The following is a 17,090-nucleotide window of genomic DNA, read 5'->3' as shown; positions in this document are numbered from 1 at the left end:
GCTTTTTTTTAAGTTTGCATTATCAATGTATTGAATTAGTGTTTTCAGTAAATGTTTATCTGATGCGTTGATGATTGTCTTGAATTTTTCTGTTTTGTCCATCTCATGTAAATTAGTAAATATTTTGTTAAATTAGTAAATATTATGTTAAATTCATCATAAAGAGTCTTTCTTTCAGAAGAGTAAGCTTTACATATCATTTGCATACATTTTTGTATGTATTATGCAGTTTCCCAGCCAGTCCGACTCGAGTAGTGATTGGTTTGCTATTTCATTACATCTTGCAGCCTTTCAAACAGTATATTGCTAGACATGCATCAATTGTTGTCCATGTATATTCCTAATTGCTCAGTGTAAACTGCAATTTCTTTCTGGCTGGTATAAATATATTAAGGAATACGTTTTCGTACTGAAAAGACGGTACACAAATATCTTTTTTAATTAAATTTAACAGCTAATGGGAGCACATATGCTACAACCTCTGCTTACTTTTGACTAAATGTTTTTTTGTTTTTTTCAGGTGCAGAACCAGAATTTGTTTCTCAGAAAGCAAAGCCACTGAAACTGCATATATTACAAAAGCATACTATTCGCTGCATGTCTGACAATTGTATAAAGTTTTGCAGGTCGTCTTTTTTTTTTCTTTGAGAAGTGCTGTCAACCAAAGCATAAATATTATGTGTTTCTCTGTACATAAAAATTCAATTTCACACGATTTGTTAATATTAATGTATGATAATAAAAACTTGATAATATTTTTCAGGATTCTTGCACTTTATTTGTATCATTGTCATATGAGAAGTACTCTTGTCTGTATTTAGAGATATTGAAACTAATTCAGGGCCATAAACTACATGTAGATCTGTACATGAAGTACATGGGAAGTAAAGTTGTTGACACAGGTATAAATGTACACCAAGGATCATTGCAGTTTCTCAGTTCCTCATCTGGTGCTAGTACTTGTATGACAAACGGTATCTTTGCCCTGTTACCGTCTAAAATGTTAAAACAGTTTTTCGCTGGAACAGTTCTGTGATTGACAGTGTTCTTTTATTAGGAATACAGTTGTACAAGGAAGTTTATCCAAAGAGACACAACACTGACTCTTCAACATATTTGATTTGCATACTTGCATGTCATTTTACCTGTTGTACTTGTTTGTTGCTCTCTGGTGTTCTTGTTAAGACCAGGATGGAGAGTGCTATAAACTTGAAAATGCCATAGAAATCATGTTTGCCAATTTATGTCCATGCCAAAAACTGGACAAATTATGTTGCAACTTTCAAATGACAAGTGAAGGCAGTGTCATTCATGACCTGTTTAATTGGATAAATTTTTACGACTTGGAGGCCATTTTTTCCCTCAAAAATCTAAAAAAACCAAGCTTTTTCTAGCTGTTACCAGCTTTTTCTCAGATATGTGTCATCCAGTTTTGTACAAAGTTGGTACAGGGACAGGTAATAATTGTTTACAAGTGCACATCGCATTATATGTTTAACAAGTTATAAATTGTCTCAGAAAAGCCAAATGAATAAATTTTTACCCCACCCCCCTTAAATTGTAACATCAATTCTGAACAATTAATAACGGAATTTTAATACAGCTTATAATGAATTAATTCACTCTGACACAAACTTTGTTCATTATAAGTTTTTAATTCTTTTTCTGAGCGGGGGCTATGACATGACATATCATGTCTTGTTTTATTTCATTTTTGGCTCTTGTTCATTCGGCGAGTTCGCGAAACAAGGGATAATAAAAGTCTGGCCTAAATTCAGCTCCTATAGCCAGTTTCCAGCTGTGAAGAGACTGGGTTTCTGCAGTCTGTGACATGATATTGTTATTATTTCCATCCCAAGACCAGACAGTGGATTGGATAGGTAAACTTATACCCGTGTTGAACAGAAAAAGCTTGGCTGAAGGAATACCTGTCAAATAGTATGTGGTTGTGATTCACACTTGATGAACAATTTTAGATTCCACTGAATAATGTAATTTGTAGGTTAGTTGTAATTAGATTTCAATTGGTAAATTGAATATTCCAGCTTATACTGGATTTTATACTAAACACACACGCAACACACATTCAAACTAAATACCATTTAAATTTATCATCGCATATTTCTTCTGACAAACCTTGCCGATTTATTCAATTTATTCAGTGTACACAAAAGTAGACAATTCTGTGTGATACTGTGAAAAACTGAAAAAAAATACAATTTTACTAAATTCTCCCAACAGGCAACTTTTATTGTTTTTTTCACATGTGTAAACAAAGTTAATAAAGGGGAAAACCTTGATTTTGCAATAAAATATCTTAATCTCAACAGTCTTGTGATCAAAACACAGACATGGATATGCACAGCTACAATAATTCAAAATACAATTTTATAATCACTCTTACATGTATAGCTTTGGTAGAGTACTGTTCTATATAATATACACTATATTGATTAACTTTTATATACAGCTACAAAAATCACATTTTCTCAACTGGAAGACTAAACAATACAATGTTGTTTTTTTAAACACACATTTACATACCTCAATAAACAAACTTTCAAATAATGTATTTGTTAATTATCAAATATCAAAAATAAATATTTAAACATTAACACACTGTGTCTATCTTATTCACACCATGCTTAAGGTATGTATATATATATATATATTAACAAAAATATTGAAATGTCATGGTTTTTCTTCACACATGAGGTCTATTGGTTATACACAATCAATTAAAGTTATGTTGATTGGGCAGCAACATTTTGTTGGCTAAGGGTACCTTTAACACCTGGTAAACCACTGCATGTAATGTAAAATGTTTTCAAACAAATATGACAAACTAATTATTTTTGGCGAGGTTTTGTCATTCAGCGTAAATGTGTGGGTTCCTATTTCTAAAAAAACAATCTTGTAAATGGTCTGTTTAGTAAATATACAAAATTAACTTGGGCATGTATTTTATTACAGGAACACTTGTAAATAAACAAATAATATAATCTTTCAGTTTTGTACTAACCTACTTTTATTAAATGTAAATCAGAATGACAAGAACCCTGTGTTTTATTGTCAATGAGTGGACAGGAGCCCACACTGGGGTTAAACTATCACAGCAAATGCAATGGTCAGAAAGAGCAAATCACAATCAAATTTCCCTGAACCAAGCCAGATTAAATACAAAAAATAATCTGAAATTAAATATGAATGTATTCACTGAATCAGGAAGTCTAAAAGTAGGTGAATTTCCAACCACTTGCTTTATCTGGATTAAATACTGTATGCAGTATGATTGAGTCATGTAATTTTGAATGATGATTTTTCTGGTACTGACAATTAACAATCTGTGCTAGTGAATTAGTATTATTTTCATTTTCATTTTCATTGCATATTTGCAAATGTATATCATAACCAGTTCGTTCCTGAACAGCATCAACTAGAAATTATATTAAACAATACCACACACTCATTCATGGTTTATTTGGCATCCAAAGGCTAAATTAAAAATGAAATTTCAGTGCAAATTAATTTGTGTTGATAAATTGCATTACTTGCTTTAATACATGCATTAACAAATACCATGATGAAATAAACAATATGTCAAGTGTTATTAGTGTTTTTTAGAGATTTCTCACTGGTATATTCATTAACAATTATAGCAAAGTCTTTTTTAAGGATTTAGCATTGTCAGAGTATAAGTTCATACTTCTAAACTTGTTAGGAAAAAAATGTTTTTTTAAGTTAGTATGTATCTATCTATCCATCCATCCATCCATATATATTTATTTATTATTTACAGAAATGCATGTACACAAGGTACAATTTCTACTATTATGAAAATTCTTGTTTTAAAGTTTGTCTTTAATGAGCATTTGAAATCCTTTCTCTGCTGAGGTAAAGAAATTGGAGCAAGTTCTAGCTACAATTTTAATTATACATTTGTGCGTAATCTGTTAACAATCAAATATGGTCATAAGTTCAGCCCCAATATGGTGGGAATAGGCATTCAGCCCCTTGCTATTGAAATGCTACCTTTAAGGGTTTGCATCAGTAAACAATATTTTTGATACTAACTTTTACTAATAAATGTTAACTACTCTTAATCCAGTCCCCCTAATGAGGTAGGACACAAGTGTTAATACTGACCAAATTTATTCAGGTCAAAAATACAAATGTATGTATAAAAACAAAACATGTATTGGTCATTAAGAAGTTCATAAATGTCACAATTTTTGTTGATTCATATTTAAACATAAGTTAACAGAAATTCTATTGGCATACGAGTCTTGTTGCTAGGTATTTTTGCTAATTTACTCTACTATGCAAGAATAACAGTAAAGAAAAAAATATTTCTCATCATTGCACAAAAAGAACTTCCCAGAATGCATTACTCTGCGAGTTTAAAATAGTCCATGAACAAAATGAAAGTCTTCCAGCCATGAATATGAACCCCCACCCAAACAAGAAAAGGTTTAACCCTTATCCTGTCAGCCATATGTACTTTTTCATTGACTTGACCAGATAAGGGTTAAACTATTTTAAAACGTAGCAGTTGGAATTAAATGAATCATCAGACTTATTATTTTGAATTTCTCTTGATTGTCAGAAATAATACAAGGTAATTCTCATTGAGTATTACAAAGCCGAAATTATTGCTGAGGTTACACCTTCCAATGAGTTCATGTCAATTGATAAACACATAATTCAACACTCTAATCATTGATGAGTTTTGTAGAAACATCCATTCAATGGTGATGGCAACATGTGCATTAGTGAACTTGTGTTTCCAAACTGGTGTTAGAAAACTTTTCACAGTTCCATCATCAGTCATTATAATTCTTGAGAACATTAGGAATTCAGGCTAGCACCAATCATTCAAAAGTTCATTGAGGTACTGAGATCAGTGCTTGCAAATTGGCGGATTAACATATCCAAGGACATTAAACTCAATAAGAACAGTAAAGACCAGGAAGACAATATACACACATATGAGAGCAAAACCCATCTTCTTGTTCAGTTTCCAACCATTGCAATGAATACAGCCAACCTATAAATACATCAATGAATAGAAAAAAAAATAATAAAATAAAATAATTGTCATGATTGATTTTTTTACCTGAATAAAAAAAACAGTAAAGGAGAAACTATAATAAAACTTGTGATAAGTAGGCATGGGTACACACAAATGCATATCAGAAAGCCATACTTAAATACAACGTTTCTACAAGTCACACTGAACCTCTAACGATTGATTATTTTAAAATTAATATTGATCATAGTGCATATGCTATACTATGTACTGAAATAAAACAAATACAGTATTCTAAGCACCTACACAACCAGAAAGAGTTGACTATTTGGATCATGCAAACTAATGTGCGTGTACATAGTCTTTGGGGCAAGATAAATTTTTAGGTTAATTTCACATATCTTTACAGGATAACTAGATAATTATAACACATAAAAGAAGATTATTTTACACTTCCTAATTTCTTTCTACTCTGAAGCTGTGAACATTTCTTGTATTTATTAATTTCCAATTTCGAATCGTTTCATACAACAGGTATACAAAAAACATGTGTATATAAAATATTATAAATATGTTCAAATGAAAAAAAAGTTGCATTTAATGTATATTAGATCATTAAAAGATCTGAATTACTAACTTTATCTTGTCTATGTCAAACCATTATCAACAAAATTTGTCAAGGTATGTGTGAAAATGGTTACTACAACTGCATGAAGCATGTTAGCAAGCAACTTTGCTAATCAGTTAGCAATTTTGCTTTCAGACAAACATCCATTACTTTGACTGTGGTGCTGACAAGTTTATGTATGATAAACTAGTGCATCAAACATGTACTTATATACCAGACAGTAAACTTTGTGATATGAACTATAATCCTGTTTCCCTGGGAGTTCAAACAGAAATATGTTTTAGTAAATACAAATTGTAATAGCAAAATAGAAACATATTTCATATGTATGGAACAAAACACAAATATATGGCATAATGTATGTTATAAACGTCTATCAAAAGGCTGTAGTGGTTCATACACCTCAAAATAATAGTAGACATGTCCAATTCTGATCGTAGTGTTCTTATTTTAAAAGCCTGGATGATTGTCTGAAAGTGACATTGCTAATTAACATGCTGCATTTGCGTTCGAATCCATTGTCCAGTGATAGTAAGAAGAACTAAACATAAAATCAATGAACTATCAGTTGGGCATTTTGAATCAAAACACATAAGCAGCCTATCGGCTGATATGGCTCAACTGTATGGCTGAAAAAAGTTGACCCTATCATTACAAAATCAACAAATCTGTTGAGGCCCATCCAGGGTGTCTACATATATAATATCAAAGCAATTGGTCTAGCCATTTTAAAAATATTTTCTTTTACCCAAAATTAGAAAATTGAAAATATCACAAAATTAACAAAGCTGAGAGGGGTCTACCTGTAGTACCTATATGTATAATATCAAAGCAATTGAACTTGCAGTTTTCAACAAGAAGTCGAAAATATCACTTTTTACCAAAAATGACTATAATATTCATCAAAATTAGAGATTTGATGAAATCATCACAAAATCTGAGAGAAATCCCCCAAGGTGCATATACACCAAGCATCACAGGAAGTGGACATGCCATTTTCAAGAAGATGTTGAAAATGTAAAGTTGAAGTCGATGGACGATCATGGTCAATCAGCAATATGAACAACTCTGCTCTGTTGACTTAACTAACAGCATCAAGTGTGTTGTTCATACTAAGTTTGAATGAAACTGAACCAGATACACATATAAAATGGTTGATGACGTATTTTTTGAACAAAAATGGTCGCCAGTCAGTCAAAAGTCAACGAAACAAAAAACAAGTCAACTTTATGATTAAAAATCTCTTTTTGCCAACTTAATAAGTCCAGGCATGTCTGAGAAATTATGTTGGATGGACAGACATAAATCTGTTGGTGGACTAACAAAATATTAAAAGTGAGTTGATTACGTACCGTAAGTGCTACACTTCCAAACAATAATATAACAGAATATCTCAAACCACGGCTGTTAATAACAACCTGTAACCAAGAGAAATACAAATACAGGAGTAAGTTATCTGTATTTCAAATTTCAAAAATATTGGTTGAAATAGATAATTTTTTTTAACTATCTTTCACCTACATGTATATATATATATACTTACAATAGACCCATAATTGATAACTGTTGTCTTTAAAAACCATGGTAGTGCCAATCCAAGTAAAATGTCAAAGATATTGCTGCCAACACTGTTGGAAACTGCCATGTCTCCCATTCCTATTGTAAATAACAGTAATTAGAAATGACAGTCCCGTTTACAAGTTATAGTGTCTTTGTTACTTGAAATTATATAAGTCACTGATAAAGCTTAAAGTAAATATGCAAGCAGAGACAAATAATGAAGAGAAAAATAGCCACCAGCTGAAAGAATGAAATACAAAAAAAGGGAAAAACAAAGGTGTTCACCACATTTTTTTTAACATCTAGGGACCAGAAAACATCATTTTTTTGAGGCGAAGCAACCTTTGCTACATGTCATTCAATAGGACCTACTGCATCAGCTTTTACTATGACTTGTGGATTAATACTTGAATGAATACATAGTAACTAACCTTGTCGAGCAACAATTAAACTAGCCATTGCATCAGGAACACTGGTACCTGCAGCTAGGAATGTAATTCCCATGATCGTGTCTGGAATACCGAGAGTGTATCCTATCAAACACACCATCCATACCATTAAGTAGGAGAAGAGCATTATGTAAATTATACTCATAAAAAATGTTACCAAATACCAACGTTCCCATCTGTTGTAATAATTGAAAAGACACCAGTTAGTTGAATTACAAACAAACATGTAGCAAAGCACATCTTTAATCATACAATCATAGAATCGATGTATCAAGTTTTATACAACTAAAAAACATGTAAGAATTTAAAAATTAGCCACATTGATGTGCTATCCAAACAATATGTGCTTTGAATTTTAATCATTGAAATTATTTCACACTTATCTATCTATATATATATTATATATACTGTAAAAGGATTAATTATTCACTGGGTTTTAATTTTGCTTATTTTGCTGTCTGGAAAATGCGCTAAATTAAATCCCAGTGAATATGTAAAATTTAGCATAGAACACATTATATAAATGATTGAACCGTGAATTTAAAACCCCACTGAATATGCCTGAAATTGTAAATAAGCGAACTTTAAACCCAGTGAAAATTAGTCATTTTACAGTATATGACATTCAAGTACTACTCAGATGATGATTTTTTTTTTTTTTGTAGAACATCATGATTTGCACACAAACACAATTTAATACTGATTGAATACTGAAGTTTGTTTACTTATTATTTTGTTACTCTTGTATTGTTTCTTTAACAAGTTAAAAAACATACCTGCGCTTTCTACAGTCTGGAATGGTGAAATGCATTATAACTGATAATGGCCAAGTGATAATCCATTTAGTAACACCAAAACAGGTATCTAGAATGCAACAATAAACAAGCATTGAAAATACCCAGTTCCAGTGTTGTTACCATGTCAATATTATTGTAGAAGAAAGCCGAGGTATACAAGGTGAAAATGACAATTTTTGTTATGCAATTATCTTGACTTTTTTAGCCTGTACTGTCTGCAAAAAAAGCTTAATAGATAATCGTATTGTTTTCAGGACTTTTATACTCTACTTTGCTCTGCAAAGATAAGAATATATTACATCTCTAGTTTGTTATCCATTCATACATTACTTATTTAACCCTGATCCTGCCAGCCATGTGTACTTTTACATTGATTTGACCAGATAACGTACATAATAATATAAACCCAGTATCAAAACAATTGGAGTACAGGTTTTCAAGAATAAGTAAACAATAATATTTTCGAGTAAAAATTACAAAAATATTCACCAAAACTACAGAACAAAAGACATCACCACAAAATATTTAAATCTAATAGAGGTCCACCCAAGTATCAAACCAGTCAGAGCAGAAGTTTTCAAGAAGTTGAAAATTTCATTTTTCACCAAAACCAAAAATATTGGGATAGCTTCGCTGTTAGCAATGCACATTTCAATTAAAGAACAGAAGATATCATTAGAAAATGATCAATATGTATAGTATCAAAGCAATGGGACTTGCTGTTTTCAACAAGAATTCAAAAATATCACTTTTCACCAAAAATGACAAAAACAATCATCAAAATTAGATAATTGAAGATATCACCACGAAATTAACAAATCTGAAAGAGGTCCACATGTAGTACCTATATATGTAATATCAAAGCAATTGGACTTGTAGTTTTTAACAAGAAGTCAAAAATATCACTTTTTACCAAAAATGACAAACATATTCACCAAAATTAGAGAATTAAAGATATCATTACAAATTGAACAAATTTGAGAGAGGTCCACATGTAGTACATATATATGTAATATCAAAACAATTGAACTTGCGGTTTTTAACCAGTTGAAAATATCACTTTTTACCAAAAATAACAAAAATATTCACCAAAATTAAAGAATTGACGATATCATCATGAAATGAACAAACCTAAGAGAGGTCCACCCAAGGTACATATACACCAAGTATCAAAGCATTCAGGCTTGTAGTTTTCAAGAAGAAGTCGAAAAAGTAAAACATTGACACGGACGAAATCAAAGAAAGCTTAGAAAGAACTCCCGTGTGCTGAGAGAGTATTGAAGACACGTTAAAAATTAATTAAAAATTACTTGTACATATTGATGGAAAAGCTGAAAACTAATTATGTAAATCAGGTAACTAATATGAACAGAACAGAACAGAACAAAAAAATTAAGAATTATTATGCTAATTAGAAAAATAATATGAGCAAATTTTAACCCAAAAATAATCAGGCCTGTCTATTGTCCTAGAGCATTTATGTACCAAATTTTATTCAAATGTGATGATCAGTTATTGAGATATCAGTGTTAATAAATTATGTTAATTAGGTGATTAATAAGCATAAATATTTACCAAAAACTAATGGGGTCTCTGCATAGTTCTCTTTCAAAGTTTCATTAAAATCCAATTTGTGGTTCTTTATATATCAGTGGAACATTATGCAAATTAGGTAATTAATATCCAATTAAAACTAATCAGGTCTCTGCATAGTCCTAGAAGATATATGTAGCAAGTCTCATTGAAATATGATGATTAGTACTTGAGATATCAGTGTAAAAGCCGAAAATTGATTAATCATTATGCAAATTAGGTAATTAATATTGCTACCCAAAACTAACCAAATCTGCACATTAGTTTGGAGCATCTATGTGCCAAGTTTCATCTAAATCCAATGAGTGGTTCTTTAGATATAAGTGAAACAGTCATGGAACAGCTAAAAATCAGCTAATTATCATACAAATTAGGTAATTAATATGCATGGCTTTTTACCAAAACCTAATCAAATCTGCGCATTGGCCAAGAGCATCTATGCACCAAATTTCATCAATCAATGTATGGTTTTTGAGATATCAGTGGAACAGACACACACACAGACAGACACACACACACAAACTGCAAAGACTCCCTTTTTGTGCTTCACGCATGGGAGTCAAAAATTAGGTACATAATTATTTACGTTTTATTTAATTATGCATAGACATAAACACAGCCATTAAATAACAGCAATAATGGCCATTATTAACCATAAGGGTCATAGTACTTACTGGGAATTGTGCAAATGCCCCAATCATCTTCATCTTCTTCTGATCTATATATAAAACATATTGATGAAAAATTATCTTCATGAAAAAATGCTTTGAATGACACAATTAGCACAAAATTGGATAAAAGATGTTTAGGCTAATTTATTTCTCATGTTTTTACTAGAAATATTGTTTTTTAGGTAAATAATGATATAATAAGCTGATAAACTTTCTATATGTTCATTTAAAGATTGTTAAAATCTGTGCGGTTCATCCTTAGAGCACAAATAGTAGTTGTGCATTACATGAAACCCACATCAAATACTTAGACTTCAATATTGCATCAATATTATGGTGTTACAAACAATAATTGTGAAATTATTTTAACTTTGCAATAGACATATTTTAGTGAGACAGGGAAAAGCTCACAGTAGCAGTGAATATTCCTTTGAAGTCCTTGGGGCAGAGAAGTTGAAATTTTGTGTTTGCAAACTCCCTCAAATGAAAATGGCAAGAATTTCTAGCAGCAATTCATTACAGTACATGTGCATACTTTCTGAAATGTCAGAAACCACGCAGATAAATATATGAATACAAGTCAAATTAGTTAGTTAACTGCAAAAACATGCAACTAGCTAAATATAAAACAAAGATAGAAACAGTGGATTTATTCCATGAAGTCAAAACACTGCATGGCTACAGCACATTCCAAGTAAAGATTTTATTTGCTTAATGTAGTAATTAAGGTGAACAACTATAGATAAGATTGGGACAATCTTCTACAATAAATCTATCTGTGCCATAAAGCTACATACATGTATAATAACTGTAATATGGGTCACCCACATCTTACTTTTGTTGGCAATTGGCCAACTCAAGAGAAGTTTAATTCAAAGGCTATGAGCGTGTATTTTTCAAATTGTTTCAAAAATGTTGACAAATGTGATAGGGAGCTAAAGTAAGATTAATGGTACCAACAGGGTTCTATGCACAAGTAAATAGCACATACAAATGTAAACAGCTGGAAAATTTCAGTTATTTGTATGCTATCATCAAAACATATCAAATGATATGACATATTACTTTGTATTTACTTATTTGCTACAATATGGGATAAAGTTGGCTTAGTTTTACATTTTAGACACTTTTCTGTATTATATTTCAAACAGAAGATCCTGTTTTTCCCCTTTCAGCATTTCAAGTGATACAATTAAAATTAAGAGCTCCAGACTGGCCATTAATTTAATCAAATATAAATCAGATATAAATCAAAGAAAGCTTAGAAAGGACTCCCAACTACTGAGAGTGTATTTGAGGAGTATTCAAAATGAAATCAAAATTTGAGATTAGTTTTTCAACCAAGAAGCTTTGCAACTAATATTTGTGATAGATAGAAAGCAAAATGATCCACAGTATTGAAGTTTATAATACCCACAGAAAACAAATTTATCTAATTTATTCCAGACCATGCACCTCTAATAATAATTAGGTAATCGATATGTATGGTTTTCAACATTCAACTAATCACGTCTGTAGATTACCCAGAGCTATGTATCAAATTTCAATGAAATGTGATGATTATGCATGATTACACAAATTAGGCAATTAGTATGCTTGAATTTCAATCCAAAACTAATCAGGTCTTCAGCATTGTTCCCAGGCACTTGTATACTAAGTTGTATTGAAATGCAATAATTAGTTTGTGAGAAATTATTGTGCAAATTAGGTACTTATAATGCATGATTTTAACCAAAAACTAATCAGGTTTGTGTATTGTCCGGGCACATAATATTATGTAAAAAGTTTCATCAGAATGTGATGTTTGATTCTTGAAATAGTTTGTGGATGCTGTAAAATAAAATTATATGAAAATTAGGTAATTATTATGCATGTATTAAACCCAAAACTAATTAGGTCATTGCATTATTCTTTATGTATTTATGTAGTTTGGTTCTGCCTGTTGAGAACATGTCAACTTAACTTCATCCACAAATTTGTTCGCAATGTACACCTCAAATATCAAAGCAATCAGGTTGGCAGTGTTTCCAGAAGAATTCAAAAATAGCATTTACAAAAATTTGCCAAAAATAGAGAATAGATATTGGCACAAAATGAACAAATTTGATAGAGGTCTACTAAGGTACCTACCAATAAGTATCAAAGCAATTGAGCTGGTAGTTCTCAAAAAGAAGTCAAACATAGAGCATTTTTCTACAAAAAATATTCACCAAAAACAGAGAATAGAAGTTATCATCATGAAGTGAACAAATCTAACAGAGGTCTAACTATGGTACCTACATACCAAGTATCAAAGCAATTAAGCTAGTAGTTTTCAAGAAGAAGTCAAAAATGCAATTGTTGGCGATGATGGACAGTCACCTATATGAACAGCTCCGCTCTGTCATCTATGATGTCAGTGAAGCTTGAAAGCAGAAAACTGACTACCGGTAATTATTATGCGAATCAGTAAATTAATATGTGCAGACTAATAAGGTCTGGGCAATGTCACAGAGAATCTTTGTACCAAGTTTTATTGAAATGTGATTAGAACTTGAGATATCCATGGAAAAGAAGAAAATTCACTAATTATTATCAAAATTAGATATTAATATGCACAGTTTTTTATCCCAAATTAAGCATTGTGGGGTTTGGAGTACCTGCATGCCTGAGATTGAGGAGCGAAAAATTAATGATTCATAGTAGTTGATACAGCCGGAACGCAACCCACTGTCACAGAGGGCGTTTATTAGACATAGGTCACGTGACAATTTTCAAATGTCGGCTATAAAATTACGTATTTCCGATAGGCCAGCAAAACTGTTATTTTGAACACAGTAGCCTTTGAAAATTTGAAATTTTTTGCCATATATAACAAAAATTAGTTCTTATGTGCTAAATAGTGCGCTTGATTCGTGCCAGCAGTATTTTTAGAATCGCCACACATCCGTTTTCCTGGTCGTTAGCGAGGGAAAAATGGGTCATCGGAGCGAGTTTTTATTATTCATAGTACTATTAATATCTTCTCCATGAAGACGGTGTAGCACGATAAGTAAGATATCGTTAGAAAGCTGAATATGTCGACTTTAAGCTCAGTGATTTTCTCAAAAATCGCTCTGCTTATAAAAAATGCGACATTTCCGAATCTACGAGTCTAAAATGGTAGAATGTATCTTCGTTTTACTTGTACTCTAGATTTTTTTACTAATGATCCATGATTTCATGCTATAGTGTACTTTTACTTGATAAATATCATGAAGTTCATATATCTCTTTTTTACTGATTCGACTATGATGTGTTTGCCTGTGTTGTACTTGTTTTGTCGATTGTTTTCAGTTATTTGTTTTGTGTTCTTGTACTTTTTGTAAATTTCCCTACACGATGTTTGTAAACAGATCCGCCAAATATTGTTTCCACTTTACAGAACATGCCCATTCCTCAATCGTAATATGAGTTTATATGTTTCTGCCATGGCATATATGTTAACATAATAATGCGGTCAGAAAATTGATACTTTTTAGAATTCATGATATCAAAAACTGAAATCACAAACCATCAGTACAATCACAGTCCCTAGAGGGACTGTGGTACAATGTGAATCAATGTTATGATATAGCATGTGTATATAAATGGGGCTTTGTGATAAAGAATCCTATTTTTTCATACACTTTCAATGTATCCGTAAGACAGAAGAAATTGTTATTTAATTATATTTTTAAAACCTTTTTATGAAAATGACTTTTGGTAACTCTAAAAACGTATATAACTTTATATTAGTCGGACGTTAGAAATATAATTTCTGTCTCTGTTTGTTAACCCATTGATAAGGACGAATAAAATACACCGAAACCCTCAACTTGACCTGAAAACACCACAATACGATTAGTAAGCATCACTTCCGCATTTATATAAAAACAGAATTTCGTGCCGTTGGTGGCGCTACTCAAATCTAATAATCGCGCCCAATAACGCTGGGCTGCGTTCTGGCTGAATACACTCACCCTTTGCTATCATCTTCAGTATCAGTATGACATGCCTCACCATTTACTCTGCCTTCAAGTGAGTCTTTATGATTGGGATGTTGATGGCCATTAGTTTTTTTCTGAAAATTAAGGTTTTATTCATGTAATACAAAAGGTAAGTGATGAAGATTCTCATAAACATTTTAAAAATATCTAAAATGATCATTGTAATACATGTATAGGTAGACAGTTGAACATTGAAGTTACACATATATACAGTTGAGTTAAGATAAGAACTTCTTTTTTTTTTATTTTCTGAATCTAAATCAAATTACCCAAAAGAAGGAATAACATTAATGATTATAGAAAAAAATAATTACTGTCAGTAAATTGTAAACTATATTCATGCTGTGTGAAATGCATTCAAAAACTGCAGTTTTCTCTAATTTCATTTACAATTAACAGCTTCGATTAACTTTGACCTTCTGTAAAGTCATAAAAAGTCAATATTGCATAGCCCACATCCTATATTGACAGATCAAGTAAGTCTATACCAACTTTGGTCTCATTTGGACTATTAGTTCAAAAGATATCAACAAAAATTCAAAATTCATTAAATATGCAAACAAGCTCATTAATTGAAACTCAATATTGCATAGCATATATCTTATATTGACAAATCAAGTCTCCCAAGTTTGGTCTGATTTGGACTAACACTTCACTAAGAATTCAAATTAATGATTAAATATGCAAATGAGCTCATTAATGGATTCCTTGAAAAAATAAATCAATGTGCATCTGTACCAGTGGTCACTCTGTACCAAGTTTCAAAAAATGGATTTTACAGGATTTTGACAATCAAAATGGCCACCAGGCAGCCATATTTTATCAAATCAGGAAATAAACCCATGTGAATATGTATACCTCCTCACTGTGTCTTTGTACCTAGTATCATTGAAATCTGTCAAGGCATCTCTGAGAAATATCAAACAATCTGTATGGGTGGTCCCTTTGTTTTTGTAACGAGTCTCAACAAGATAAGTCAAGCCATCTCCAGGAAATGATGATGGACACACAAGGACCGAATTTGAATTTGGCATTAAAAATGGCCGCCAATCTGCCATAGTTGATCGAATTGAAAAATAAATTGACGTGCACATGTATGGTTGACCACTATGTCTTTGTACCAAGTTTCCAAAAAATCATTCCGAACGAACTGACGAAGGCAAAACTACAAGCCCCCTCCTGGACTTTGTACAAGTAGGGGGTAATTAATACCAATGAAATAATAATAACACATGTAAAAATATGCATGAGACATAGTAAAACCAAGGTACTTATTCAAATGAACTTTTATATAGCCTCAAGGTCTTCCAAAAATGTAAAAGTAATACAAGTGAAAAAGAAAAGATCCAGTATACAAATATTAATTAATACCATTGATATGTGACATGTTCTCAAAGAATCATTTGTAAAACCTTACTTCAGCTATTATCATCCAACATGCTGATCTCATCCTAGTTCTCGCTGGAAAATGACTAGATAACATCAACCGTAAACCAGCATCAGGAAATGTTAACCTGAAAAAAACACACAAAGGACACATTTAGGTCATTAACTGTAAGAGACAACCACGATGTCTATTTTAAGTGGAGTCTTTGAAATTGATTATGTCTCAAGTTGTACCATAACATCTGCATATATGATATATTTTGTTTATATAGTCGTTTTAATTCAAATTGATTGAGCTTTCAGCTTTAGGTAATTTTAATGTTTCAGCTTTGATGTGCTAATGGGTTCAGTGTGCTGGTTTAAACCTTTTAAGATTGATTTCTACTGATAACTATACAGCCTATCACAGTTGCTAAACATTTTCAATTATTTCTTTCCAGCAAACTAGTTTTATTTTGAATGGACAAGGAACATGGAGTTTTTTATATTCATCTTTGTGATATGAAATACATAAAAATAGACATAGCAACACCTCTTAATGCCATTCTTATTGCTAGTGATTAATCCAAGTGTACCAAATTTATGCAATAATAAATTTATGCACCAAAATCATTTAAAAAAACTAATTACACATGTATTGAATGTATCCTATTTATTTGCAGAAACAAAACATGGCACAAAATCATTATTTAAAAAAAAAATGTTGCAAAACTCAACATTCTTTGGTAATCCTAACTGGAAACTACAACACATCATGTCTGCGACAATTTCAACATAAACACAACTATATGGATGCAATGAGTTCAGTCGATGTGTGAATTCACATCTTTGATTAGGCTTGGCCATGTGTCAGTATATTGCTCTCAAAATCAACAACAAAGCTCTCAGTTGCAAACTGTGCATACTCACACTCAGTGATTACTAGAAATACATATGAATTAAGGTAGAGATGCAGGTTCGTGGGCACTTG

At 31.5% G+C, this 17,090-nt stretch overlaps 1 protein-coding gene across 1 annotated transcript in view; it reads right to left on the bottom strand.

Moving 5' to 3' along the window:
* Positions 1–2,107: 2,107 nt before the first annotated feature.
* Positions 2,108–17,090, bottom strand: part of LOC100368700 (sodium/potassium/calcium exchanger 3-like) — a 50,392-nt gene continuing 35,409 nt past the window's right edge. Inside the window, exons 11-18 of the mRNA XM_078005737.2 lie at positions 16,152–16,248; positions 14,708–14,808; positions 10,731–10,774; positions 8,443–8,530; positions 7,649–7,842; positions 7,201–7,313; positions 7,010–7,075; positions 2,108–5,047 (exon numbers count right to left, since the gene is read on the bottom strand). Coding sequence (XP_077861863.1) covers positions 4,901–5,047; positions 7,010–7,075; positions 7,201–7,313; positions 7,649–7,842; positions 8,443–8,530; positions 10,731–10,774; positions 14,708–14,808; positions 16,152–16,248 — 850 coding nt within the window. The 3' untranslated portion in view covers positions 2,108–4,900. The remainder of the gene's footprint in view (positions 5,048–7,009; positions 7,076–7,200; positions 7,314–7,648; positions 7,843–8,442; positions 8,531–10,730; positions 10,775–14,707; positions 14,809–16,151; positions 16,249–17,090) is intronic.

This window comes from Saccoglossus kowalevskii, chromosome 2 (genome assembly GCF_978046115.1).
Source record: "Saccoglossus kowalevskii chromosome 2, keSacKowa6.1, whole genome shotgun sequence".
Classification (NCBI taxonomy): domain Eukaryota; kingdom Metazoa; phylum Hemichordata; class Enteropneusta; family Harrimaniidae; genus Saccoglossus; species Saccoglossus kowalevskii.
Note: the sequence above shows the minus strand (reverse complement) of the source record. Positions and strands in the feature narration are given on the sequence as shown.